Source organism: Pleurodeles waltl, chromosome 3_1 (genome assembly GCF_031143425.1).
Source record: "Pleurodeles waltl isolate 20211129_DDA chromosome 3_1, aPleWal1.hap1.20221129, whole genome shotgun sequence".
NCBI classification, from domain to species: domain Eukaryota; kingdom Metazoa; phylum Chordata; class Amphibia; order Caudata; family Salamandridae; genus Pleurodeles; species Pleurodeles waltl.
In genome coordinates this window covers 1501909170-1501937080 of record NC_090440.1, presented here as the reverse complement: position 1 = coordinate 1501937080, position 27911 = coordinate 1501909170, and the positions used below count along the sequence as shown (strand labels likewise).

The window sequence follows — 27911 nt, the reverse complement described above, 5'->3', positions numbered from 1 at the left end:
TATTAAAAGGAGATGGAGCATAGCTCCTTTGACAGTTAAGATATAACTCTGCCGTTGAGGGTCATGTAAAACACAGGGAAAACACCCGCTGCAGCGGAGTGCCACTTTTTTCAGCCTTTATTTCACAAAAAACTCTCTGAACTTTGCATTTACTGATGCCGCCAAACGCTTTGTAAATAATAAAATGCACTAATTTGCAAGCTGCAAGGCTGGACAGGCTCGCTTGGTCAGTAAGATCCTGAACATCTCTAACCAGCATCCTCAAAAATAAACAAACAAACTCCTCTCTATCTTGTTCCAGCCCACCGGTCCTGACAAGCTAACGTTTCTAATTATAGATGCCATTTTTGGCCGCATAGGGTATCCAGAATGCCAGGAGTTCTAGTGCAAGGAAGGAAACGAGCCCCCCTCGGCATTTGTTTCAAATATAAAATAAAGCAATACTCAGAGTTCAGTGGGCGCCTCAGGCCATGGGACCCCGGTGTCACTTCTCATGCTGCATCAGTGGAAGCTACGCTCCTGTTCGGTGGTACGTGCATGTGCCAGTACTACTGTAGAGCCTATGCCACCCCACTGGGCTAAGCAAAGACTATCAACCTGATTATGCCACCACTATTGAATGTCGTTATTCTACACATTTATTAGTCTATTAGATTGAACAATTCATGATATACATTATACCTTCTTGCACACACAAACTGTAATGCTCCTCCATGCATACACTATCTCTCGTGCACGCACCGATATTGAATCAGAGCCATATTAATTTTTCAATTTCAATAAGACACAGACAAATTCACTATCTCCTTTTATATCACAGGTGCAATACCAATGCTTTACGCTTTATTTCGACTAATGACTAAGATAAAGTCAGTATACAAACTGTAAAAGATTATGGTATGTTCTGGGGGATCGGTAATTTGGGTCAGAGCTAATATTCAATGCTCAATTAAAGAAGCTGAGACTTTGGAATGCAGTTTTCAAGCAATCGTTTTTAGACCTAAAATTCAATTGCATATTGTGAATTTTTATAATAAGAATTTTTTAACATTCCTAATTTTCGTTTATTATTTGCATTCATTTCTATTCTAGTGGATCGCACAGCATCAGCCAAGCACTTGTTTTATCTACGCTTGGCTGACGATTTTAATGAACATATCACAGATACCTCCGAATTACGTACCTCACGTGGTCATGCAATAACCAGCTGTTAGTTTGACCTGCGAGGTTGCGAATTATTGACTTTCCTTGAATCTGCTAGTTTGGATAATGCACTAGCGGTCTTGTCACTAGATCACAGTGCAGTCCCTACATTTAAGGGCAGTAAAAGCCCTTCTGTTGTTGATGTTGTGTTTGTCACTAATAATTTGGTTAAATATCTCGAGGACGGTTTAGTTGTTCAATCATCTTTCAGTGATCATAACCCATTAGACATTGAGGTAGCCCTTCTACATATGATTAGTGATAGGAGAGATGTAGGTGCATGCACTTTGCAGCCATGGACTGATACATTTAGGGTGGCCTGGAGATTGTGTAATGCGGATTACGTTTTTGAAAATCTCATTAAACTTAACCTCAGTTTAGTGTTTGAATGTCTATCTGATTAGGCTCCCAGTACTCAGTTGGTTGAGGCCTTCATTAACTTTTAAGTTAAAATGAAGGAAGGTTTACTTGTGTTTGTAAAACCGATTCCTAACAATCCCAGATTGTTTAATGCTGAGTGCTCCGAAGTGAGTAGCGCTCTTCGATCAGCATTACAGGCTAAACACAGGGATGCTGGACTAGTGTGCGAGCGGCGTAAGGCATATAAATTGGCAGTTAATAATTATCTCTGCGAAGTGGTTTCACTGCACCGGGAATTTTTACTGCAGGCCTTGCATCAGGACAACTGCAAGCTATTGTGCTCCACCAAGTCTAAATTAAAGGAACATTTGCTGGCCCTTTTGGCTGTTTCTTGTCATATTGCTAGTAGTAAATGGGAGGAACATTTTGGTGAAATCTTTGGAGTACGTCCCTCGGCTACCACTTTTGCAGTTCACTTCATATTAGTTTTCCAATTCTCCATATCATTATTAGAGGTGGAACTTGTGATAACACTAAGTAAAAGTAATAAGGCGCCTGGCCCGAAGGGGTTTCCTATTGATTTGATTAAATCTAATATTCATTTTTGGGCACCATTACTCACTAATATTTTCAGTGGTCTGTTGCATACCACGATAGTTCCGATATTTAAAAAAAGGCGATTGGTCACTTCCGTCATGCTATAGACTAATCTCTCTGTTTTTGACAGTACGGCCAAAACTTTGGGTAGGCTCATCTATATAAGGATTATGGAGTGGGTGGATGTGGGGGGTCCATTTTAAGCAAATGCCAGATTGGGTTTAGCAGCAAACTTGGCACTGCAGAGCAAAGACTCAACCACAATTTGGGGTTAGGTCAATACACTGTGGCCAAATGCACACCCATGTATCTTGCATTCATGAATTTGTCCTCAGCATTCGATTGCTGTTGAAGTTGGGACTTGATGCTCTCCTTGTCCATTTTTTTAGCTTTTCTGCACGAGGGACTGAAGGCTAGGATTTGTATCAGTCAGTTGGCGAAGGTTTCCTAAGATATCGATATCCATCGAGCATTCAACAGGGTTGTGTATTAGCCCCTCTTTTATTTATACTGTATATAAATGATTTGCACTCATCACTTAGTGCTACTTGAGATATCCCAATAATTGGGGGTAAGCCAATGCCTGCACTTTTGTACGCAGACGATGTGTTACTCGTGGAGCAGACTCCAAATGCATTGCACTCTCTTGTTTTCGCCTTTGTGAATTTTATGTATTTGTTCGATCTTAGGACTAATTTTACTGAATCCCACATCATGTCTTGTGGTACAAAGTGCAAAACTTTGTCCACACTGACGATTTGGTCTGACTTTTTGACCAGTAAAAGCACCTTTCCACATTTAGGTGTGCTTTTTTTTTTAGCTCAAGACTCCTGGTCACCCAATATCATGAATCGTACAAGCAAATTTTCACAGGCTAGTGGGGTTGTGTGTAGCCTTCCTCAGCCAATGGGAGGTGACTTTTTACTTAAACTGCTTCATGGATACAAATCCCAGTTGGTCCCAATTCCAATGGATGGTGCTGAGATGTGTCTATTTCGAGTGGCTCTGCTATTCAAAGGGAATAAACTAGACTTCTTTGTAGGCCATTATCCCTCCCTAAATCTACTGGTACTTATGTTTGTCACATAGAGCTTGAGTTGTCATACCTTGGGAACTTGACTCAGATTCACCAATTGCACTATGACTGTCGCTTTGAAAAACCTCTGAGGTACTTTTAACTAAGGAGATAATATTGGACTATCTTTCTGTTGACAAAGGCTTGTACATTCCCTGACTATGCTATGTTAAATCAGTTTCAAAACATTTGGGTTTGGGAAGATGTTTTTTGGACCGTTCTTCATGTATTTCGATCCCAAAAAAAAACTGTGGTGGATGCGTTTTGTGAACTTGCGGAATCTGAACAAATCAGAAGCTTGGAAGGAAAAACTAAGTTAGCCAAATATTTGGACTTAAGGGAGTCCCATGACCCTAGAATCTATATTTGGCTTCTCCAATCGGGCAGCAGAAATGCCCACTAGACTCCAGGGATTTTTTTTTAGGTAATGTACATGAGGGGAGCAGCCCCCTGGGCAAGGGCCACTCCCCAGGGGGGCAAAATATTTTTAGGCCCTGGGGGCAGATCGGCCTATTGTAATTAGGCCGATCTGCCCCAAGGAGAGGCAGAAAACCCTAGACACCAGGGATTTTTTTTTGTTTATTTTTTTTTATTTTTTTTTATATATGGGGAGCGACCCATAAGGCAAGGGTCGCTCCCCTGGGGGGCAAATTGTCTTTAGGTCATTTCTGCCCATATTGGGGGCAGATTGGCCTATTTTTATTAGGCCAATCTTAGATACCAGGGATTTTTATATTTTTTAGCATCAATTTCACACCAGGGGAGCGACCCCTAATGCAAGATCATTCCCATGGGGGACAAATTTGTTTTAGGCCATTTCTGCTCCCCCTTGGGGGCAGATCGGCCTATTTTTATTAGGCTGATCTGCCCCCAAGGGGGGCAGAAAGAAGTAAGCCCAGGGGCTTTTTTTTTTTTGCGCCAATTTCATGCAAGGGGGGCAGCCCCTTGGGCAAGGGTTGTTTTCCTGGGGGATACATTTATTTCAGCCCATTTCTGCCCCCAACTTAGGCACCAGGGATTGGTGTGTATGTATGTGTGTGTTTTGTTTGGGGGGCACCCCCTTGAGCAAAGGTCACTCCGTCACTCCCCATGGGGGCACATTACTGTTGGCCATATCTGCCCCACTTGGGGGCAGATCGGTCTATTTTTGGAAGGTCCATCGGCCCCCCAGTGGGGCAGAAAGCCCACAAGAGACCTGGGAATTTTTTTTTTTCAAAATAAGAGGGTGCGGGCATGGCCATACCTCCACCCCAAATAAATGGGCCCCAAGTTGTTCTGCCCACCAGTGGGCAGATGGGGCAATTACCCCTGATCCACACCTGGGGGGGGCAAAAAGCCTACTAGATGCCAGGGAATTAGAAAAAAATAGTGGGGTGATGGTTACCAATCAGTATGGGTCTGGTTATGCCCCCACCCCAACTGAAGGGGGTAACAGTCTTTCAGCTCTTCCCCCGCACACTAAAACATCTTGTCCCATGGCAAGCAAGGGGGCATTTGATTATTTTCAGTTTTGGTTTTACATTTGGGCCATGACAGTTTGGCTAACTCTAAAAAATCGTCCCACTTGGAAGGGTTGCACATTTTGGATTTTGAGACTCTGCTATGTAGAAAAATCCACAAGACCTAGACACCTCTGAAAACTAAACATCTGGGTGAGTCCAGGGTGGTGTGCTTCACATGCACCCGCACCATTTTCTTACCCAAAATGCCCTGCAAACCTCCAACTTTGCTGGAAATCACACATTTTCCCACATTTTTGTGATGGAACTTTCCGGAATCTGCAAGAATCCACAAAATTCCTACCACCGAGCATTGTCTCATCTATACTGATAAACATTCTGCTGCACTTGTCAGCCTAAAAATGTTTTTTTTTTTTCAAACTGTTCTTTTGGACCTGCTTTCATTCCCCCTCAATTTGACTTGTTTTTGGCTTTTCCCTGTCAGAGGCACTTGGCCCACCTATGCAAGTGAGGCATCATTTTTACCGGGCGACTGAGGGGAACAGTGGATGGTGGGAAATTTGTCCTGGTGCGGTGACCCCACACAGAAATGTGGGAAAAATGTGATTTTTTAGCTAAATGTGAGGTTTGCTGAGGATTCTGGGAAAGAAAACATTGGGGTATCCACGCAAGTCACACCTCCCTGGACTCCCTCGGGTGCCTTGTTTTCAGAAACGTCTGGGTTTGGTAGGTTTCCCTAGATGGCTGCTGAGCCCAGAAACAAAAATGCAGGTGCTCCCCTGCAAAAAAACAGGTAGTTTTGTATTTGATAACTTTGATGTGTCCAGATAGTGTTTTGGGGCATTGCCTTTCGCGGGCATTAGGCCTACACACACAAGTGAGGAACCATTTTCATCAGGAAAACTTGGGGGAATGCTGGGTGGAAGGAAATTTGTGGCTCCACTCAGAATCCAGAACTTTCTGTCAACAAAATGTGAGGAAAAAGTGTTTCTTTGGCCAAATTTTGAGGTTTGCAAAGGATTCTGGGTAACAGAACCTGGTGGGAGCCCCACAAGTCACCCCATCCTGGATTCCCCTAGCTGTCTAGTTTTAAAAAATGCACAGGTTTTGTAGGTTTCCCTACGTGCCGGCTGAGCTAGAGGCCAAAATCAACAGCTTGGCACTTTGCAAAAAACAGCGCTGTTTTCTTTGGGAAAATGTGATGTGTCCATGTTGTGTTTTGGGGCATTTCCTGTCACGAGCACTAGGCCTACCCACACAACTGAGGTACCATTTGTATCGGGAGACTTGGGGAAATGCTGGGTGAAAGGAAGTTTGTTGCTCCTCTCACATTCCAGAACTTTCTGTCACTGAAATGTGAGGAACAAGTGTTTTTTGGGGCAAAGTTTGGGGTTTGCAAAGGATTCTGGGGAACAGAACCTGGTGAGAGCCCCACAAGTCACCCCATCTTGAATTCCCCTAGGTGTCTAGTTTTCAAAAATGCACAGGTTTGGTAGGTTTCGCTAGGTGCTGGCTGAGCTAGAGGCCAAAATCCACAGCTTGGCACTTTGCAAAAAACAGCTGTTTTCTTTTGGAAAATGTGATGTTTCCATTTTGTGTTTTGAGGCATTTTCTGTTGCGAGCACTAGGCCTACCCACACAAGTGAGGTATCATTTTTATTGGGAGACTTGTGGGAATGCTGAGTGCGAGGAAATTTAGGGCACCTCTCAGATTCCAGAACTTTCTGTCATCAAAATGTTAGGAACATGTGTTTTTTGGGGGGAATGTTGAGGTTTGCAAAGGATTCTGGGTAACAGAACCCTGTTGAGAGCCCCACAAGTAACCCTATCTTGGATTCCCTTACGTGTCTAGTTTTAAAAATGCACAGGTTTGGTAGGTTTACTTAGGTGCCAGCTGAGCTAGAGGCCAAAATCTACAGCTAGGCACTTTTCAAAAAAACCCATCATATTTCAATGTTAAAATGTGATGTGTCCATGTTGCGTTTCCTGTCGCGAGCATTAGGCCTACCCTCGCAAGTGAGGTACCATTATAATTGGGAGACTTGGAGGAACAAAGAATAGCAGAACAAGTGTTATTGTCCCTTGTATTTCTCTACATTTTTTCCTTCCAAATGTAAGACAGTGTGTGAAAAAGACGGCTATTTGAGAAATGCCCTTTAATTCACAAGCTAGTATGGGGACCCCGGAATTCAGAGATGTGCAAATAACCACTGCTTCTCAACACCTTATCTTGTGCCCATTTTGTAAATAGAAAGGTTTTCTTGATACCTATTTTTCACTCTTTATATTTCAGCAAATGAACTGCTGTATACCGGGTATACAATGAAAACCCATTGTAAGGTGCAGCTCATTTATTGGCTCTGGGTACCTTGGGTTCTTGATGAACCTACCATCCCTATATATCCCTGTAACCAGAAGAGCCCAGCAGACGTAACAGTATATTGCTTTAAAAAATCTGATATCGCAGAAAGAAAAAGTTACTGAGTAAAAAGTGGAGAAAAATGGCTGTTTTTTCACCTCAATTTCAATATTTTTTTATTTCAGTTGTTATTTTCTGTATGAAAAACCTTCTAGGATCTACACAAATGACCACTTGCTGAATTCAGACTTTTGTCTACTTTTCAGAAATGTTTTGCATTGCGGGATCTAGCATTGGTTTCATACCCATTGCTGTCACTAACTGGAAGGAGGTTAAACGCACAAAAAATTGTAAAAATGAGGTATGTCCCAGTAAAATTCCACAATTGTGTTGAAAAATGTGGTTTTCTGATTCAAGTCTGCCTGTTCCTGAAGGCTGGGAAGCTGGTGACTTTAGCACCACAAACCCTTTGTTGATGCCATTTTCAGGGAAAAAACCACAAGCCTTCTTCTGCAGTCCTTTTTTCCCTTTAAAAAAATGTTTGCTGTATTTTGGCTAATTTCTTGGTCTCCTTCAGGGAAACCCACAAACTCTGGGTACCTCTAGAATCCCCAGGATGTTGGTAAAAAAGGACACAAATTTGGCGTGGGTTGCTTATGTGGACAAAAAGTTATGAGGACCTAAGTGCAAACTGCTCCAAAAAGCCAAAAAAAGGCCTGGCACCTGAGCGGGAAAAGGTCTGGCAGCGAAGGGGTTAAATATTCATGTAGTTATTTTCTTTATATATTTAGTTATTTTTTGAGATTGTGGAGTTTTTGTTTGCGAAATGGATTGGTAGTTGTATTTGTACATGGTATAATTAATTAATATTACATGATGACTTTATTCATTATGGGGACATTTTAAAATTATATTTATCTATTTATTTATTTAGTGGCCTAATTAACCTAAATTATATTAAAATGCATTTGTTACATTATTTTAGTTGCGGGGTTTATTAAGGGTTTGGTAGATATTGCTGATAACATTTTATATAAAATGTATTTTTCTTGATAATATTTATCTACTTTAGATCGCCTATTAATAATGTTGATGTATGTGTTATATTTTTTCATATTTGTAAACGTATGGGATTATTGTACATTTAGGTGGCCTCAGTTGCTAGTATTTTAAATAAAGGACATGTTATATGAGACTAATTAGATTGTTTTAATATATTGATTGACCATTAAATTACATTCTGTAATCAATTATTTGTTGTTTATTTTATCATGAATAATAATTTTATATTATTATGCTCGTATTGTTTTTCAGTTGTTTGTACTCTTAAATATGCATAATTCAAAAAATATGTATATATTTAAAAACATATTTTGGTATTTAACTTACCCATATAAATGTGAGTGGGACTAGAGCTCAAATAATAACTGTATCCCCCCTACAAAAAAATCGCAACTCCTCCAATGTTTGTGGGACTTCAGTCAGAATAGTTAATCTGAGGAACCCCTTCCAAAATATGCCCTTCCTCCAGTGTTGCCGGACCTAGTGTTAAAATAGCTAAAATGACTCTCTGGTCCCAAAAGTTATGCAGTTCCCTCAATAATGATGAAGCAGCAGTAAAAATAGTAAACCTGACCACCTGGCCCACCACAAATATATATACCTTTTCCCAATGTTTGAGGGACTGGAGTTAGAATAGTAAATCTTACCCCACCCTGAATACATGAACTTTCGCGAAGGCTGCGGGGGCTGAAGTTTGTTAAATGGCAGATACTAGCAAATATCACCCCCAAATAATTTTCTTACTGTTTTAAGATATTTAGGGCCATATTTATACTTTTTGGCACACAACTGCGCCAACGCAGTTGTGTGTCAAAAAATTTAACCCCGGCTAACGCCATTCCAAAGCGCCATGCAGGCGCCTATTTTATGGAATGACGTTAGCCGGCGGAGCTGACTGGTGGGCGTCAAAGAATGGGGCAAGTCGGTCTGAGGCAAAAAATCTGCCTCAACCCGATTTGCGCCATTTTTTTTTTGACTCCCACCCTCCATTGACATGACTCCTGTCTTAGCACAGACAGGAGTCATGCCCCCTTGCCCAATGGCCATGCCCAGGGGACTTCTGTCCCCTGGGCATGGTCATTGGGCATAGTGGCATGTAGGGGGGCACAAATCAGGCCCCCCTATGCCACAAAAAAAAAAAAACACTTACCTGAACTTACCTTAAGTTCCCTGGGATGGGTCCCTACATCCTTGGGCGTCCTCCTGGGGTGGGCAACGGTGGCAGGGGGTGTCCCTGGGGGCATGGGAGGGCACCTCTGGGCTCCTTCCGAGCCCACTGGTCCCTAAACGCCTGCCCTGACCAGGCGCTAACAAATTACGCTAAAGCAGCTGGACGTCATTTTTTTTGACCCGCCCACTCCCGGGCGTCATTTTTGCCCGGGAGTATAAATACGGGGCACATGCCTCGGAGTCATTTTTTAGACGGGAACGCCTACCTTGCATATCATTAACGCAAGGAAGGTGTCCACGCAAAAAAATGACGCAAACTCCAAGATCTTTGGCGCTAGACGGGTCTAACGCCAAAGTATAAATATGGAGTTAGTTTTGCGTCGGATTTGCGTAAAAAAAAAAAACGAAATTCCGGCACAACCAGAGTATAAATATGCCCCTTAATGCTAACATGTTATTTTAGAGTTTTGATTTAGTTTGTTATTGTTCTTGCCATTGTTCTTGATGTTTTATTTGTTTCCATGTTAAGTAATATATTAAAGAATGTAGAGAAATGCAGCTACAGAATATATTAATTCATGAACTATATTGGTAATTGCATGACTATTGAGCATGTGCATATAGATAAGTGTGTTTATTATTCCATTAATATGTACATATCTCCGTGGCGTAGGTGTTTCTAAATAGTATACTTGAATATTTTTCAAAAGCAATAGTGCTTACATTGTACAAGTTACTAAAGTTGTTTTAAAATAAGTACCATTTTTATAAATGTTTTATAGATGCATTTTTATTAAATATTATATTGTCATTTAAAAAAAAATGTTTTTTACTTTTATGTTGTCAATTATTTGCAGTTTTAAATAGGCCCGACCTAGCCCACAAGGGCAACAGTGCTTTCTCTAGAAATAGGAGGTCACATTTAAATACAAGTCACAAGACGATGTTTAGTAAAACAGAAATCCAGTAAGAAAGTAATAATTTAGATGAAAAGGTAACACATGTAAATCTACATTGCTAACCTAAGCAATTGCTAAGCTAACAGAATTCATATAGTTTAATCGTACCTCATGTAACAATCACAAAAATGTACCAAAGTATTATCATCAGACTGTCCTGTGATTTAGCTGCACCATGTAGATCAGCTGAGTCAGATTTGTGGTCATTCCCAGGTGGACATGCATTTGGGAAAGTAGCTCTTTAAGCTCTTTTTTCGAAATTGATAGTAAGAAATGTATTCTTGTAGAAGGATAGAGCGAATTCAAGCCTTTCGGTTACTCTTTGAGCATTTGCTTTATATCTCTTGCTTTACTGGAAGGTACAGTTTACAAACAGAGCATATATTTTCTTCACAGAGAATGAGATATTCAATTTCCTTGCTATTTAGTTTGTTGCCCCCACTTGTCACTCTCGCATGTCAGATCACATGAACCGGCAGCTTCTCCGCAGAGCCTTATAATTTAATTAATTTGCATTATCTTTTGATTAACTAGAATTTCATATCCTGTCTCTAGCTCTGCTGCCTGTCCATGTTTATGTAGTCACAATCCATATACATTTCGTAACTCCGGTTCATGTGCAATAAATTGTCTTACAATGCAGACAGTTCAATTGTACAATTGTCTGTTCAGGAGTGAGCAGAACAAATATCCTACTCCAGGCCCTTTTACAGATTACCCTCATAATTTTTGCTTTGGTCTCCAGAGTAGTGATTTAGGAAAATATCTCCATTGAGCTGAGGTGGTTAGCTCTACCACTGGATGGGGCACTTAAGGCCCCTTGATCATAGTACAATACTTCTCTCACTGTACAGCGGGGCCTGCTGGAGCCCTTTAACTAATCCGTTCAAGTTAAGACCAACAAGAATCAGGTCTTATCTTGTGGCTTTTCCTTACTGCTCCAGGGAGCCCTGTAACACCCACCTAATGCCCATTTAGTGCTCAGCTCTGGAAAAGGCATAACACCAGTCCACATTGTATGCCCTATGCATAGATATGTTGGATGGGCATTATATAATTTGAAAAGGATCAGTGCATAACATGTGCAGGTAGTTTGCAGATGCAGAGAGCAGAACTCAGCACTGAGGGCCATGACTAATTTTCATCATCAACCATTGAACCACAACAAGAAGGGGAGACGGAGAAAAGGGGAAAATAAGGAGGAGGAAAAAGAAAGAACTCATTGAGATAAGGCGAAAGTAGGAATGGAAGAGGACCTGTAAGAAAAAGCCTGATACCGGAAGTGGTGGGTGGTGAAAGAAAAGGCATGAGGTGGAATAAAGACTAGGAAGGAGTCAGTGCTTAATTTGATACAGTGGTTGCAAGTGGGGCCCTCCAGCAGTTATTTTGGGGATCAGGATTTTTCTATCATTAGACTTTGACCCTCCAATAAGAGGGAGAACGGTAGAACAACGGGAAATACTGAGGAAGAAAAAGATGAAAAAAACCAGTGATAAAGTGACAAAGCAGGGATGAAAAAGAACCTACAAGAGTGAGATAAAGTCTGTTATTAGAAGTTTGGTGGATGGGAAACTCCGTCTGCCGAACTCTCGATAGGGTAGTATTATAGGTTTCCTGCTAGGTCGGTGGGTGGAAACATAAGTTTTCTCCTGCTGATCTAGCATGCTACAGCATTGTCTCCAACTCGTACCTGAGCCGGCAGCAATGCTGTCAACTGCAGGGAACACCAGCACCCTCACAATGTTCACTGACTGCAAAGCAAACAGTGAATATTGTGACGGTGCTGGATAGGGGGGACCCTGCACTGCCCAAGTGGGCAGTGCAGGGGCTCTCCTGTGCCCCCCTGCATCTGTTCTCTGCCCGCCTTTTCATGGCCATGTTCATGGCCATGTTCATGCCATGAAAAGGCTGGCAGAGAACGAGGTCGTAATCCCCAGGGCAGACTGCTTGCAGCGCTACCCTGGCGGATTAGGATCTCCACCACCGCTAGTATCCGAGGTCCTGGTGCAACTGGTAGTTCCCTGGCAGTCCGACCACCAGGGCTGTCCGACCACCACATCGGCGACAGTCCAGACTGCCCCTACGAGTGTAGCGGTCTATAGACTTCCACACTCGTAATGAACCCCAAACTGTCAAGAGGTGTATGGCACTGGATGAAAGAGGCATCAGGTGGAAAGAATCCTAGAGAACTCTTATTCTGTAACCTCGACTTTCGGCAACACTGGCAACGGACTTCTGCGATCAGGTTGGAAATGGCTGCTGAATACTGTAAAGATGCAGAGTTTGTCTTAAAATAAAGTGTTTAAAATGTATTTTTTCAGATATCTGTATTGATTGCCTATGAGGAAAGATCAAGCAGAATTTAATTGAAGGACGCGTTGGTGCTCATTTTCTGTAAATATTATTTTCGAGGTAGGATTCCGAGACATGCCTATCAATATATAAAGCCTTGGAGACTCACTGTCTCATCTAAACATTCAGCCCGAGGCGACAAAAGATTATGAACTGACAAAATTCATTTTTCTAGGTCTTCTTGTAGGATTTGCATCTGAATCCCCTATAGCAAAATATCGTATATTCATGAAGAATTGATAGGAATCAGTAATTTAAAATATGGTATCACATTGCTGTTATTAAAAAAAAATACATACCAGTAGGAGGTGTAGATTCACGGTTAGCCCATTCATTAAGGCCACTTCTTCTTTTTGAGCCCCTGCAAAATGTAAGATAAAATATTCTGTTTGTTGTTGATACCATACAAACCACATTAGTATGTTATGAAGAGCCAAGGCAAATGCAGTCAGGAAATATCTATCAGGGAGTAAATAGGAAATGTCTCTTGGTCTGTCAACACAATAAAATACAATTTTGTCATAGAACTCACTGAGCCAGCCTAAGACCATATATTTTGTGGGTTTGCTGCAAGAAATAAAATTAAGTGTGTTGTTTCTGCTGCAGACACTGGCTGATTTATACACGAGACCTGTTTGCTTTCAGAGTTTTCCATTTTGGTTTCCATTTTGGTTTTAAGTACACCTCTAAAACAACAGCATTTATTACAGGATGATTGCTTTCCGAACTCGTTAAGCACGTTTGCCCCCATGATCACATACACCCTCCTGATTACACTGCAGTAAGGAAATCATCACCTTTTTCGAGTAGTAGATATGGAAGCAGCTTGCTTGCAGCATGCAAAAAAAGATGTAATAGGTGGGGTAGTTTGCTAAACCATCAAGCATTTCTTTTTCATAATTAGTGTGATGATGACGCCTAGGACTTGCAGCTGGTATAAAGATATATTCTGTGCAGCTCACTGTGATCTTCTCAAACTGCACACTGATCCCTGGGTAAAGCCTTTATGGGGATGCTTATAGGGTGTGTATAATATAAATTTGTAGACGAGGTGGGTATCAATAACACTGAGCATTCCATTTCAATGTTTCAAGTGACATAACAGCGAATCGGAGCCGCTTTGGAAAAAGCAACCTCATTATTGCTATGTGTCCACCTGTTGCTGTATCGGTTATTGTATATACTTTGTGTGCATTGCATTGACAGATTTCTACTGATTAGCAAAACATATACTACTACCTGTATTCCGACCCCCAAACTAAAACTCATCTTTCAAACAGGTTCCTAAATGAAAGTTCGAACTGTAGGGGCCTAGCCCGCTATGCTAAGAGGTAGAATCCTTGTGGGTCTATGTATGTTGTGTAGCAGTAAGTACGGTCTCTAATACGAGGGAAACACAACGTGTTGTAAAAATAGGAAGTGCCTAACCGAAGCAACCCGCAGGAGTCTGTTAGATATTGCCTCCAACTGCTCCGTTTGTCACCATCAGCACTTCCCAGTTCAGACGGGAGGTTCTACCCAGCCTGAATATACCTGGGGTCGAGAGATGTAGAGTGAGCCATACAGGCTACACTTCTATGCTGCCCTCCTGCTGCTTCTTGCTATAGGGTCCCTAATAAAAACACCAAAACATAGAGTTTGTGCCTCATTCTTCGATGTTTCAAAATGTATCGACAAAGGCTCTGAATTAGTTTTAAATTACGTATCCCTTGACACATGATGAAAAACAAATTACATGCTCAGACCATAATGCAACCTACTGCTGACAGGCCATGATTATGAGTGCCCTGTTTCACAGGAGGGCCTCACAGAAGTCCTCAGCTTGTGTAGTATGCCTCAGCAGTATTTTAGTAAAGCATAAATCAACTCTACAGAGCAGAAAGACCAACTTTGCCCACATCTGGACTACACTTCCCCCTGCCACAGCCAATGCATTTTTGCATAATACGTGTCAAAGTTCGACACTGAATTAAAGACTGCAAAAAATAAAATAAAAAAATAACTGCAGCATAAAAAAGAAGCTAAAAGTAAAGCATAAGTATGGCCCATTCACATGTGCTGCTCTTATACTTGTAGCGGGGTTGACGTGGTAAGTAGATCAGTTAGTATTTCAGCTCAGAGCCTGCTGATCCGATTGAAATCCTGCTGAATATCCTAAATGACTTGGCAGTGCAGTAAATACAGCAGCTCTATGAACAATCCATGCATTCCTTCAGCCAAATGTGAAAAAAGTTGGAGGGGATTTTGCGGGGTGCTTTTGTGATCAGTGCCGGGTACACATATCTGAATTGAATTGACATTAAATATTCACTCCAAACACGACACTTCATATAAGTGATTGCTCCCTGCTGCCTGGAGATAATCGTGGAGGTAAAGAAAGTGTGCATGTCTCAGGCCCAGAGGAGTTTACCTATTTGATGTGTGGGTCACACTTCAAAGGAACACTTAAACATACCCTGTCTCAGCTAGGAATTACTACATAAAACAACGTTTGTTTCTCCATTTGACAGGCTAGTATAGTCACTATGCATGCAGTAGCTCTCTACTATGTTAAAATGAATGCTTTTCTTTTACTGGAGATGGAAAAATACAGGTCTGAAATGATTACCCAGGGTAATAACGCTCATTGTTCCTCACAGACCATCAACAACACTATAATTAACCCCAAGGGAGCCAATACTCTCTACACATGTTTATTAGTAATGCTAGTCACATATGCATCAATCGCCATGGGGGTAATCAAATGTTATAAAAATACCACCATTTCTTATTTCAAGTGTTAATTCTCAAAAATAATGCTGTTTGGTGAAAAAAGAGGATATTGTAGTGGAGCACCCGCCTTTGTGAGGTGACTGACAAAGTAAATTCATTTTATCCGCTGTCACTGTATAAGATTCAACATTGGGATCATGACATTAGATCAGTAGCATCAGAGTGTTCATTGATGTGCAAGAAGGACATAAGGTTTGTGACCTATAAAATGTATTATAAGTGTTGGGAACAATCGACAGGTAGCAACATCAAGCGGGAAGCACTAAGCCATGAAAGGAACTTTTTTCTTAAGGACACCGTCCCATTGTATTAAGAAATGGTAAATACCAGTAAGGTTAATGGACTGTCCTGGTTGGGGACCTGAAGAAGAGAATATTTCGTAAAACGCGTGTTGGTCAGAATTGTTATAACCAAAAGGAAGAATAATAAAGTTTTTGAACTGTAATTAATAAGTGTGCCACTCAATCTTTGATATTTATTTTTTGATGAGTATCAGTCTCGGAAAATTGGTACAACATAAAAGGGAATCTATCCAGTCTAAAAGCTGTGAATGCATGACTTGGAAGAAGCTACACCGAGTCATGGCTCACGGCTAGTGTCGCTGTTAGACTCTTCATCCTTGGCATGGTCTCCCTAAACGTTTTGCCTCTGTTTCCCAGGTTGTTGATGTTTGCTGGACTCTGTTTTTGTTACTCTGGGCACTTTACCACTGCTAACCAGTGCTAAAGTGCAAGTTCTCCTATACAAAAAGTGTATGTAATTGGTTCATCCATGATTGGCATGTTTAATTTACTAGTAAGTCCATAATACAGTGCACTAGAGGTGCCCAGGGCCTGTAAATCAAATGCTACTAGTGGGCCTGCAGCACTGGTTGTGCCACCCAATTTAGTAGCTCTGTAAACTTGACTCACACCTGGCACTGCAGTGTCTGTGTGTGCAGATTTAAACTGTAACTTTAACTTGGCAAGTGTACCCACTTGCCAGGCCTAAACCTTCCCTTTTCGTACATGTAAGGCATCCCCAAGGTAGGCCCTAAGTAGCCCCAAGGGCAGGGTGCAGTGTATGGTTAAGGTAGGACATATAGTAATGTGTTTTATATGTCCTGACAGTAAAATACTGCTAAATTCGTTTTTCACTGTTGCAAGGCCCTCTCATAGGTTAACATGGGGGCTACCTTTAAATATGATTAAAGTGTAGATTTCCTTTGGGAGCGGATGGACATGTGGAGTTTGGGGTCTCTGAGATCACAATTTAAAAATACATCTTTTAGTAAAGTTGATTCTAAGATTGTGTGTTTGAAAATGCCACTTTTAGAAAGTGAGCATTTTCTTGCTTAAACCATTTCTGTGACTCTGCCTGTTTGTGGATTCCCTGTCTGGGTCAGTTTGACAGTTGGGCTGATTGCACTTTTCACTAGACAGTGACACAAAGGGAGCTGGGGTGTCGCCTGCATATTCTGATGGGCCATCTGTGCTAAAAGGTAGGGGAGGAGTGGTCACTCACACCTGAAATAGCTGTGCCTGCCCTCACACAATGCAGTCTCCAACCCCCTGGTGTGTCTGGCCTGGGCAAGGCAGGATTTCACAAACAAGAGAGACTTTTCTTTGAAGTAAGACTACTTCTAAGGGCAAAATGGGTATAAGAAGGGCACCCAAAACCACAGACTTTAGAACACTTCCGGAAACCAAGAGGAACCTCTGCCTGGAGAAGAGCCGAAGAGGTGAGCAAGAAGATCTGCCCTTCCTGTGACTGTGCTTTGTAGGGCTATCCTGCAGGTGCTGCTTCTGCCTGTGCTATAAGACAAAGACTGGAGATTGTGTGCCTTCCTTCTTGTAAAGAACTCTCCAAGGGCTTGAATTAGAGCTTGCCTCCAGTTGTTTGAAGTCTCAGGGACAGCAAAGACTTCTCTCTGCTAACACCTGGAGCCTCTGCTGGGACTCCTGCCTGCCAAGTGGTGCCTATCCAGATCCTTGGACCCTGAAAGGAGAAGCTGGCAGAACAAGAGTGAGAAATCCATGCACCGACCGCCGTGCAAGGAAAAGATCAACGCAACTTTGATCCATGGCTGAAAAATCGAGGCGCGCCGGCTTTGCAGTTGAAAATCGACACTCGTCTGCAGTGCGACTGAAAGATCGATGCACGCAGCTGGAGAAACGATGTGCAGCATCTCTGACGGAGGCTGGTGAGATCGCAACCTGCACTGCATGGTTTTTGGATCATCGTGCGGCAGGATTTCTGATGAAAACATCTCTGGGCTTGTGAAAAAGATGCAAGGCCTGCCCAGACCCGAGAGTGCGGTTCGAATCGATTCATCACTCTCCTGCGGAGAGAAGAAACGACGCATGCACACTCGACTGAAGGAGAAACAATGCACAGTCTCGCTCATGAGTGATATCAACGCATCGCAAGCCCTTTTTGATGCTCACTCGCTTGTTATTTTTGATGCACCCAGGTACATTTCCACGCTAACAGCGTTAGAGTTGTGTTTAAAATTACATGAAGACTCTTTTTGGTTTTTAATTGATTACTTGACTTTTGTATTTGTCGTTTTGGTCTTGTTTTGTATAGATAAATATTCTCTATTTTTCTAAACTTGTGTTGTGTCCTTTTGTAGTATTTTCATTAAGTTACTGTGTGTGTTGGTACAAATACTTTACACCCAGCACTCTAAAGTTAAGCCTACTGCTCGTGCCAAGCTACCAAGGGGGTGAGCGGGGGTTAGCTGAGGGTGATTCTCTTTTACCCTGACTAAAGTGAGGGTCCTTGTTTGGACAGGGAGTAACCTGACTGCCAACCAAAGACCCCATTTCTAACAGTCGCCCTATGTATTCAAAGTGGTTTCAGGTTCGGAATTGGGGCCTTGTTAATAAGTGAAACAGGCCCATTAGCAATGAGACAAGAATTGTTTCAAAGCTAACACACAAGTCCTGATGATGGCCCTTCTAATTAAGTAAATACCGAAAAGTCGACTAATTCCCATCACTGAAAAGACTGCAGCTTTGCAATCAGCTTCCGCACATGTTCCAATAAGTAACATGCACTGACTTTTTAATATTATGTTTTTATAATGTATGCGTACAACGTTTTCTGTATGTTTTTGTACGTGTAGCTTGTCTCATCTTTCTATTTTGTCATGTTTGAGAATTGATTCTTGAAATAAACTGTATTATTTTTTTCTAACATTTGATTACCCCATTGTGATTGATTCAACCAGGTGTGTTGTAGAGAAACTGACAGACTATCAACAACAACAGGCTCCATCTGTATTGGATTTGCACAACACCATTTTATTACCATAAAACTGAATGTTTGTATATTGTGCTAGAATATTGACTACAAAAATATCGTGAAGGTGAATATCTGTTATGTTATTTTGTTAAGTATGTTATGTTTCTGAAGGACCATCCCCAAACTTTTCTGCCTTAACCCTCCTGTTTTCCGAACCATCTTATGATGGTTTTAGAACTCTGTACACTTTACCATTGCTAATCAGTGCCAAAGTGCTTGTGCTCTCCCCTTTACACATGGTGAATTGACTCACACCCAATTGCCATATTTAATGTACTTATATGTCCCACGTAAATTGGTACTGCATGTACCCAGAGCCTGTAAATTAAATGCTGCTAGTGGGCTTGCAGCATAGAATGTTAAGTAGCCTTTTAACCACTTCTAAGGTTTGCCATTGCAGCCTGTGCTTGCAGTTCAAACTGTCATTTCGACCAGGCAAAATGAAACTTTTGCAAGGCCTAAACCTTCCTTTTTTATACATACAAGTTACCGTTAAATGGACCATAAGACAGAGTGCAGAGTATTTTAAAAGAGGAACATATACTTTTAACTTTTACACATTCTGGTAGTGAAAAACTCTTCAATTCGCTTTTCACTACTGCAAGGCCTACTTCTTTCATAGGATAACATTAGGGTGCGTTATTACACTTAATAAGTGCTAGTGTTTGATTGAGAACAGATCACACTTCATATTTGGTGACTGAGAAATTATAACAAAAAAATCTCTTAAATGGTAAAGTCGAGTTTAAAGTTACAATTTAGAAAATTTCACTTTTAGAAAGTTGGCATGTTCCTGCCCAAATTATTTAGTGCCATCTGCCTATTCCTGGGTTGCATGACTGGATGTAGTTGACACTTTGTTTAGCCCTCCCCTCCCAGACATCCACACAATAGAGGAATTAGGTGTGCCTGGATGGGCTAACAACTGGCAGGATGGGGGGCAGGTCGGGAAAAGCCCCACTTGCAAATGAATGTTCTGTGCCCTGCATCCACAGAAAGGACTTGTCCCCACTGCATTGTTCATGCATCCACCTTGGAGCTAAGACAGGGAGGAAGGAAATCTCAAGGACTTCAAAGTAGGCATCAGGTCTAAATAGTTGACCATCAGATCCAACAATTCAGTACACTACTGGACCTGTGGCTGCTACAGAAGAAGGACTTTGTGCTGCTTTGCTGCCAGAAGGACTGCCAGTCTCCTGCCCTGCTAATCTGCTGCTCTGTTCCCTGCTGCCCTCCTTGCTGCGAAGGATGACTGGACCTGCACCCTTTATCCCAGCTGAACTGACTCAAAGGTTCAGCCTGCTGAAACCCTGCAGTGAGCTACAGGGACATAACAAGCTTGAGAGGCTCCCTACAACTGCCCAGCTGACCTGCTGCTTGGACCTGAAACTGGACCTGCCTGAGCCCTGCTGGCTCTGCTGGAGCGAGTTCCAGAATCTCAAGAGGCGCCACTCAGATCCTGGACCTTTGGTGTGGCATCAATTGCTTTCTCTCCTCAAGAAAGGACACGTCCTGCAGTTTTGGGCTCTTTATGAATATGAAGGGGGCCGTTTGTGCCATGATTTTTCTGCCTGTGCTGTCCTCCAGTGTGATGTTCTGGTGAACCACATCTCTTCACACCATAGCAACTGCCAGCTGCGCCCAGCAATGTGCGACCTGCACTTCGCAGTAATGCATTGACAGCTTATGGAGACCGCATATGCAAACTCCAACTGCGACCGTCCATGACCTCTGACAGGATCTTCACCCTACAGAGATGATTGTCTGTTACAGATGGCCTGCTCTTCTTGCTAATTCGACAACCACCTGCAACACTCTCTCTCAATCCTTGTGGCCACTTTCTCTGTGATTCTAATTTTCATGCTAGACTTCGAAGGTAGTTCTTTCAGCGGGACTTATCTGGTCGAACATCGCTCCATTCTAGTCAGCCTGAAAATGTCACTTTCACCAGGTTTCACATGAGCAAATAGCCATGAGTGGTGCTTTGCACTTTTATTCATTTTATATACCTGAAATCTTTAGAAATGTATATTTCGGGTCATACTGACTGGATTTTTCTAATTTTTATATCAAATTATTTATTAAATTTTACTCTATTTTTCGGAATTGGTGTGGGGATTTTCTTGTGTTGTATTTATGCTGCATAAACACTTTACACATTGCCTCGAGGTTAAGTCTGACTACTTTGTGCCACAAATAATTTCTATAGCTTACACTGTATGGACAGGACTATAGTTCGGGAAATCGAGAGCCATGATCAGGGAAGGACAGGAGAAAATGAGAGAACACATAGAAGGAAGGTGAAGAAACTGAGGAGCAGGAGAGAAAGCAGGGAGAGTGAAAGTGAAAAAGATAGGAGCAGAGGGAAAGCAGGGAATGAAGAGAAAGTAAGAGAGAGTGGGATACAGGGAGCAAGTAGTTTTGAGCTGTTGAAGAAAAGTAAGCACCAAGAGAACAGAGTGCATTGGTGTGTATGACCCCTTCTTCGCGTCCTATCTCCAACACCTAATCAGAATACAATTTAATCTTCGACAAAATGCAATGAGCTTGGTAGACATCTTATTCACGGAATGGCAGACTGTTAAACAAATCTAACCTTGTGGCGAAAGCGGTATGACCTACTGTCCATTGTTTCTATACTTCTGCTTATATGGGCCTTTTTATTTTTAAATGATAATAACATGAAGTAGACATGAAATCTAAAGTTGTATGGAGGATACTCAAAAAAGAAATGAAATATAAAGGACACTGAAAACCAGCAGGAGAAACTGCAAGCATGCCAAGTTCGGAGACAATGCAGAAAAGTATTTAATTATGCTGCATTGATGCAAGCTTGTGTGCTTTGCCGGCTTCAGGCAACCAGCAAACATCTGAAAAGGTGGATCGAAGGAGTAACATGAGAGAAAGACTTCACATAGAACACTTACAAACCATTGATCTTGTATTCATGAAATGTCATTCAAAATATGAATCATCCGCACTCCTTCTGGACCATACATTACTCTTCATTATTGTCAAGATTTATCCCATCTTTCAGCTCCTAGTCTCCCTAAGTACATCTTAACATCCACAATATTTCATCCAGTTATACTCCAAGTGAGCCATGTATTCATATGGTCCCTGAAGCATCTCAACATGCACAAGCACTCATCTGTTTTACCCCCAAAGTCTATTAGAAAACAGTGGAAAAAACGCACGGAATTTAAACTGCCTAATTACCATTCACAAGAGCACAACTTCCCAAATGGCTGCTATGACCAGACAGTCCTAGTGCTCATTTGCCCATGCATAATCTGCAATCTTTGGATATGCTTGGATTAAGAATATAAACGGTTTACTTATCTTCATTGCTCCAAACATCAATACTTTGTCAAATACATATTGGACAATTAAGAAATCGTTTCCTCAATGTTCAGTCTTGTCGTGTTCTTTTTATGCACTGAAAAAAGAACTGGTTGCCTTTTGAGCACATATTTCGCCTTGCCTACGAATGTTTCCACTGCTAACTTCAGTTTGCAAGGATTCATTGACAGGGGTTCTTTTTACAAGAACTGACCGAGAAATCTGCTATACCTGTGTTGTATTTTGTAGAACTACCTTGGGACGTGCAGCTTCAAAGGATCTCAAGAGTCTACAAGTGGCAGCTGAGCCTCCTCCATAAATACATCTATCGAGCCATTACATAGTTGATATTAAGGTAACATATAAATGGTCATTAGGAGGGAGTTGCTCGAGAGATGCTGTACACTGCATATGTTTCCTTATCTTGCATTCTTGTGCCAAAATACAGGAAGAGGCCAGAGACTGGCGTGCTAGAGTAAATGCAATCCCATTGTCTCATGTCGTACCAACAAAACCTTGGTTATGGATTCTTTGGATTTCTTTCTTCGCCCGTGATCTGAAATCTACTAATTTATGTCACTTGCTACATTTCCTATAAATTGTGTTCCATGCCAGAGCCTATTAACACTGGTCTGATCTGGCTACTTTGTAGGTCACTTTGTTGGCTTCGGATGAGTGGAGTATATTGTCTTATTGGACACGGCCACCTCTGGCTATTAAGGCTTGTGTATGAATTGTGCAGCTTGCGAGTGTGACATATGTTTTTCCTCATATGCAAATATCGTGGAACTTTTTGTGCCACACTTGGGGCTAGGGAGGTTTAGCTTCCAATTGAACTGATACTAACATTAAGTACACAAACGACTCTATTGGTTTTAGCTATTAATGTGGTGGTCCAACTGTTTCTAGACTTTAAACCAAAATTTACAAGTCTCATAAGGACAGTTCTTAGGGTTCTAAATTCATGTTTTAATCCAGCCAGTGAGTGACAAAGGGCTTATTTGCACAACTGGGTTAGTGTGAGTAACCCGATATGAAATGCACGTGATTCATCCTGACTAGACTGCATGAGGTACACTTGGGGTGGTAGCATCAGTTTCGGTACATAAATCTGCTGCTTGCACAATATTATGAAATACCTTAAAGTATGTTAGAACCAATTTAAGCCGGTATACTATTGCACTATATAGAGTATTAACGCAGACTTTATCAAGCCTAAAACCTTTCCAAAACTTTTGTGAATAACAGTTCGATGTTCGGGCATACATACTGTTAATTATTATACTTGAGCGTTTCTTTTTGCAAATGTAATGCAAACAGCAGATCAAATGAAACAACTGTCACAATTTCTATAGTTCCAACAACATACCATCAGCGACAATGTGATCAGAGAAACTGGTAAAATCATTGCCTTTCACATTCAGGCAAGAGAGACTTTAAAACCTCGAAATCGCCTAGGTGTATAGAATGTGAACCTAAAAGAAACCCATAAGACTGAAACGCCCAGATTACATGTTTCTATAAAGGAAATCATGCCTGGGAAAATGGAACCTCGGTAAATAGAAATAGAAATGTGCCATAGAAAAATGCAACACATGTAGGAATCCATCTCCCTCATGCCTGTCAATGATCATATGGTAAACAAATGATTTTAGAGCATGTAATCTATTAACTTATAATTAGATGAGTGGGTAGCCAAATCACTCGAACAGGTAGACAAGCCATGGATAACACACTATTTGATGTTACTAAGTTTTTGGATCAGTAGAGAGAACAGATTTCTCGAAGGTAACCTTCTTAAACAATTCTGCCTCTTCGGCTTCCTGTCACAGGGGGTCATTCTGACCCTGGCGGTCATGGACCACCAGGGCCAACGACCGCGGAAGCACCGCCAACAGGCTGGCGGTGCTTCTGGGGCCATTCTGACCACGGCGGTTAAGCCGCGGTCAGAAAAAGGAAACCGGCGGTTTCCCGCCGGTTTCCCGCTGGCCCAGGGAATCCTCCACGGCGGCGCTGCAAGCAGCGCCGCCATGGGGATTCCGACCCCCTTCCCGCCACCCTGTTTCTGGCGGTTTTCACCGCCAGAAACAGGATGGCGGGAACGGGTGTTGTGGGGCCCCTGGGGGCCCCTGCAGTGCCTATGCCACTGGCATGGGCACTGCAGGGGCCCCCTAACAGGGCCCCATTAAGATTTTCAGTGTCTGCTTGGCAGACACTGAAAATCGCGACGGGTGCAACTGCACCCGTCGCACACCAGCAACTCCGCCGGCTCCATTCGGGGCCGGCTTCATCGTTGCTGGTGCTTTCCCGCTGGGCGGGCGGGCGGGCGGCCTTTTGGCGGTCTCCCGCCAGCCAGCGGGAAAGTCAGAATGACCGCCGCGGTCTTTTGACCGCGGTACGGTCTTCTGGCGGTGACCGCATGGCGGGCGACGACCGCCGCCCGCCGCGGTCAGAATGACCGCCACAGTGTCCTTTCCTCAGGATCTGCACATTGCTGAACAAAAGGCCCACCTTTTGGCATCACCAACTCAGAAAGCTATTATAGCACAGACTTATGATGAAGCCAGTCGGGGGGAAGGGAATTAGAGTAGGGAACAGCAGGGAGAGAGATCTGAAAAGAAAAGGTTAGAAAAAATATGCATTTACTCATTCATGGAAACTCTTGACTCAAATGCGTCTCCGATATCTGATGGAGATCCCTTTTAACATGAGGGCAAAGCCAATTCTTTGAATCACGGAACAAGAATAAACTACGACCTTAGAAACAAGAGATGGCAAGAGCTTTAGACCATGATCATCATGGAACAAGAATAAACTACGACCTTAGAACCAAGAGATGGCAAGAGCTTTGGACTATGATTATACTCAGAATTTCAATCCTGGAACATTTATGCATTCATAACATAAACCTTTGATCATGACCTAGAAAATCTCAAAGAATTAAATATGATTTTCATATATTATGCTTTCCAAATAACAATGAAAACTATGATTTGCTTATCTCCAGAAATACTTTCACATTCACAACTATAAAGGCTCATTGAACTTGAAGCGCTTTACTTATAACTCCAGAAAGCGCATTTACTTGTCTTGCCCAAAGCACTACACTCGTTATGCTAAGGGGGCGCATTACTCATGTAGCCTGAATCACTTTGATTGTTGTACCAAGAGCCTTTTATTCCTGTGGATTGAAGCGCTTTGATTGCTGTGCCAAGAGCGCTTTTCATCTGTGAACTGAAGCGCTTGAATTGCCGTGCCAAGAGCGCTTTACATCTGTGTACTGAAGCGCTTGAGTTGCAGTGCCAAGAGCGCTTTACATCTGTAGACTGAAGCGCTTGAATTACCATGCCAAGAGCGCTTTACATCTGTGGACTGAAGCGATTGAATTGTCGTGCCAAGAGCGCTTTACATCTGTGGACTGAAGCACTTGAATTGCCGTGCCAAGAGCGCTTTACATCTGTGGACTGAAGCGCCTGAACTGCTGTGCCAATAGCGCTTCACATCTGTGGACTGAAGCGCCTGAACTGCCATGCCAAGAGCGCTTTACACCTGTGGACTGAAGCGCCTGAACTGCCGTGCCAAGAGCGCTTTACATCTGTGGACTGAAGCGTCTGAGTTGTTGTGCCAAGAGCGCTTTACACCTGTGGACTGAAGCGCTTGAATTGCCGTACCTAGAGCGCTTTACATCTGTGGACTGAAACACCTTTGATCAACGCGCCTAGGCCACTGTAACCTGGAAACTGAAAATGCTTTAATCGTTGTGCTAAGGGGTGCTTTACTTCTGGAAGTAATGACTTCCTTCAAAATTGAAGTCATCAAGGCCTCACCGCTACGAGTACGATCTACTCGTTTTTGAATTCACTATGGAAACAAGGATACTTCGATCGGATGCCACTCTGCCATGCAGGAACTCTGCTCTTCTTCAGAGAATCCCCCACGAGGTCTGACTGCATCAAAGTCTTCAAAGTAGTGAGCAATGTGATTGGGTGTGGCTGGGCTTTATAGGCCTGCCACACCCCCAGATGGCTGCTGCCTCTAAAAACATGGGAATTGCAGTCCCTTCATGGAATAGCACTGATACGTGCATCTTGTCCACCAATGTCCTGAACCTGCACCTCTATGAGCTTAGCCACAGGGCAGACGACACTGATGGCCACCTTTGGAGCAAGAGGGGATGACAAGTGGTGCGCAGAAAGCGCCACAGAGCCGCGCAATGGAGTTTCAGGCGGGACCTGGAAGGCGCATGGTCCTATTCCTGACACTTCCCAGCAATCATTTAGGAACTGTCTAGGTTCACCAAGTGGAAGGATCATACTTACCACCAACTCATGCAACACACATCAACTCATGCAACCCACTCATGCAACATGAGGCAAAGCTGCTATGAGCAGTTAACCACTAGTGGTAGATGTCCATTCTGCGTACAGAATGCTTTGCAGGCTGGGTCCAATAAGATGAGATGAGAAAACGTAGGGCATGATTTAGAGTTTGATCGTCGTGTTACTCTGTCACAAACATGATGGAAATCCCGTTTGCCTTGCTGCAAGTGCATTACTTTCTATGGCACGTGTAAAAAGGTAGGCCGGATTTCTGTCATGTTTGTAAAGGAGTAACCCATTTGCCATAATCTGAATGAGGTCCTAAGTCTTCTTCAATATATTCCAACTGTGGCGTACAACAACTCTAACAGGAAAACTACTTAGACATCCACCAAGAGGTCAACTATCTTTGCTAGAGAAGATAGTACTAAGGGGCAGAATTTAGAAAAGTGGAGCTGCACCTAGTGCAGTGCCACTTTTCTTGCACCGCCTTAGTGCCCCACTATCACCAACAAAATACGGCACACAGTGGCAGGAGTCAGGGGTAGTAGCATCATAATTTTTGGCTCTAGTCCGGCACTTTGCAGGATTAGTGTAACAAATATTGACGCTAATCCTGCAAAGCACCCAGAGGCCCATTGAAAACAGTTAATGCCTCTCTTTAAACCCCTTCTCTTAGCAGGCATTCAAAATTCCAATAAATAAGATGCAATGAAATCTCTTAGATTTCTTTTGACCTTTTTTTAGCCCCCCCCCTAGTGCTGGAATGCCCTGCTTGCATGAATTATGCCTCACGCAGGCATATTGTGGCACAAGGGGTTACAAAGTGGCACAATGCAAGCATTGTGCCACTTTGTAAATATGGTGCAGCGTTTTTGGCCTTCCAATGCCACATCAGTGTAAAAAAATAACACTAATGTGGCATTGGAATGGTGCTAGGCCCTCTTAAATCTGGGCCTGAGTGTACTATATTTTCATTGCATGAAATCAATTTTGGCGGTATGCTTTAATGGAGTCACCCGATAGGTAGGCATCCTCAGAGTAGTGAATTCCTTTCCTCCACCTAGATCAGCCCCTGGAGAGGCAGGATTGGAACTCTTTGTGACAAAATTCTCACAGTTGTTTCATTAGGGCTCTGTGAGTTCCACAGTGTGCCTTAGCATTTGAATTTGAAAAGCACCACAACCTCAAATGTAATTTACCTTTTGATCTCATGAACTCATCATTTGTGTTTTACAGTCTCAACAGCACCGAAAAGCAGATGGCAAATCTTAATAGAGGACTATCTTCTGTCCTTTGCAATAAAAACACTCTGTCCTTCAAAATTAACTCTGGATTGTGAACTGATAGAAATTGGGTCTCTAGTTGCAGAGGTTACACCCTTGTCCAAATAGGGACCACAATCCTAGTCAGCGTAAATCACAACACAATCCAAACGATCCTGTGCCCACCCTCTGATAGCTTGGCAGTGAACACTCAGGCTTAACTTAGTGGGCAATGTGTAAAGTATTTTTGTGCAATACATCATACAGTAACACAGTAAAAACACAACAGAAATACACCCCACAGGTTTAGCAAAATAGATGATATTTA

The 27911-nt window shown here is 42.5% G+C and overlaps 1 protein-coding gene across 1 annotated transcript in view; it reads right to left on the bottom strand.

The window, feature by feature from the left end:
• Positions 1–27911, bottom strand: part of KYNU (kynureninase) — a 915617-nt gene that overhangs the window by 480233 nt on the left and 407473 nt on the right. The window contains exon 5 of the mRNA XM_069225084.1: positions 12897–12958. Within this exon, the coding sequence (XP_069081185.1) occupies positions 12897–12958 (62 nt within the window). The remainder of the gene's footprint in view (positions 1–12896; positions 12959–27911) is intronic.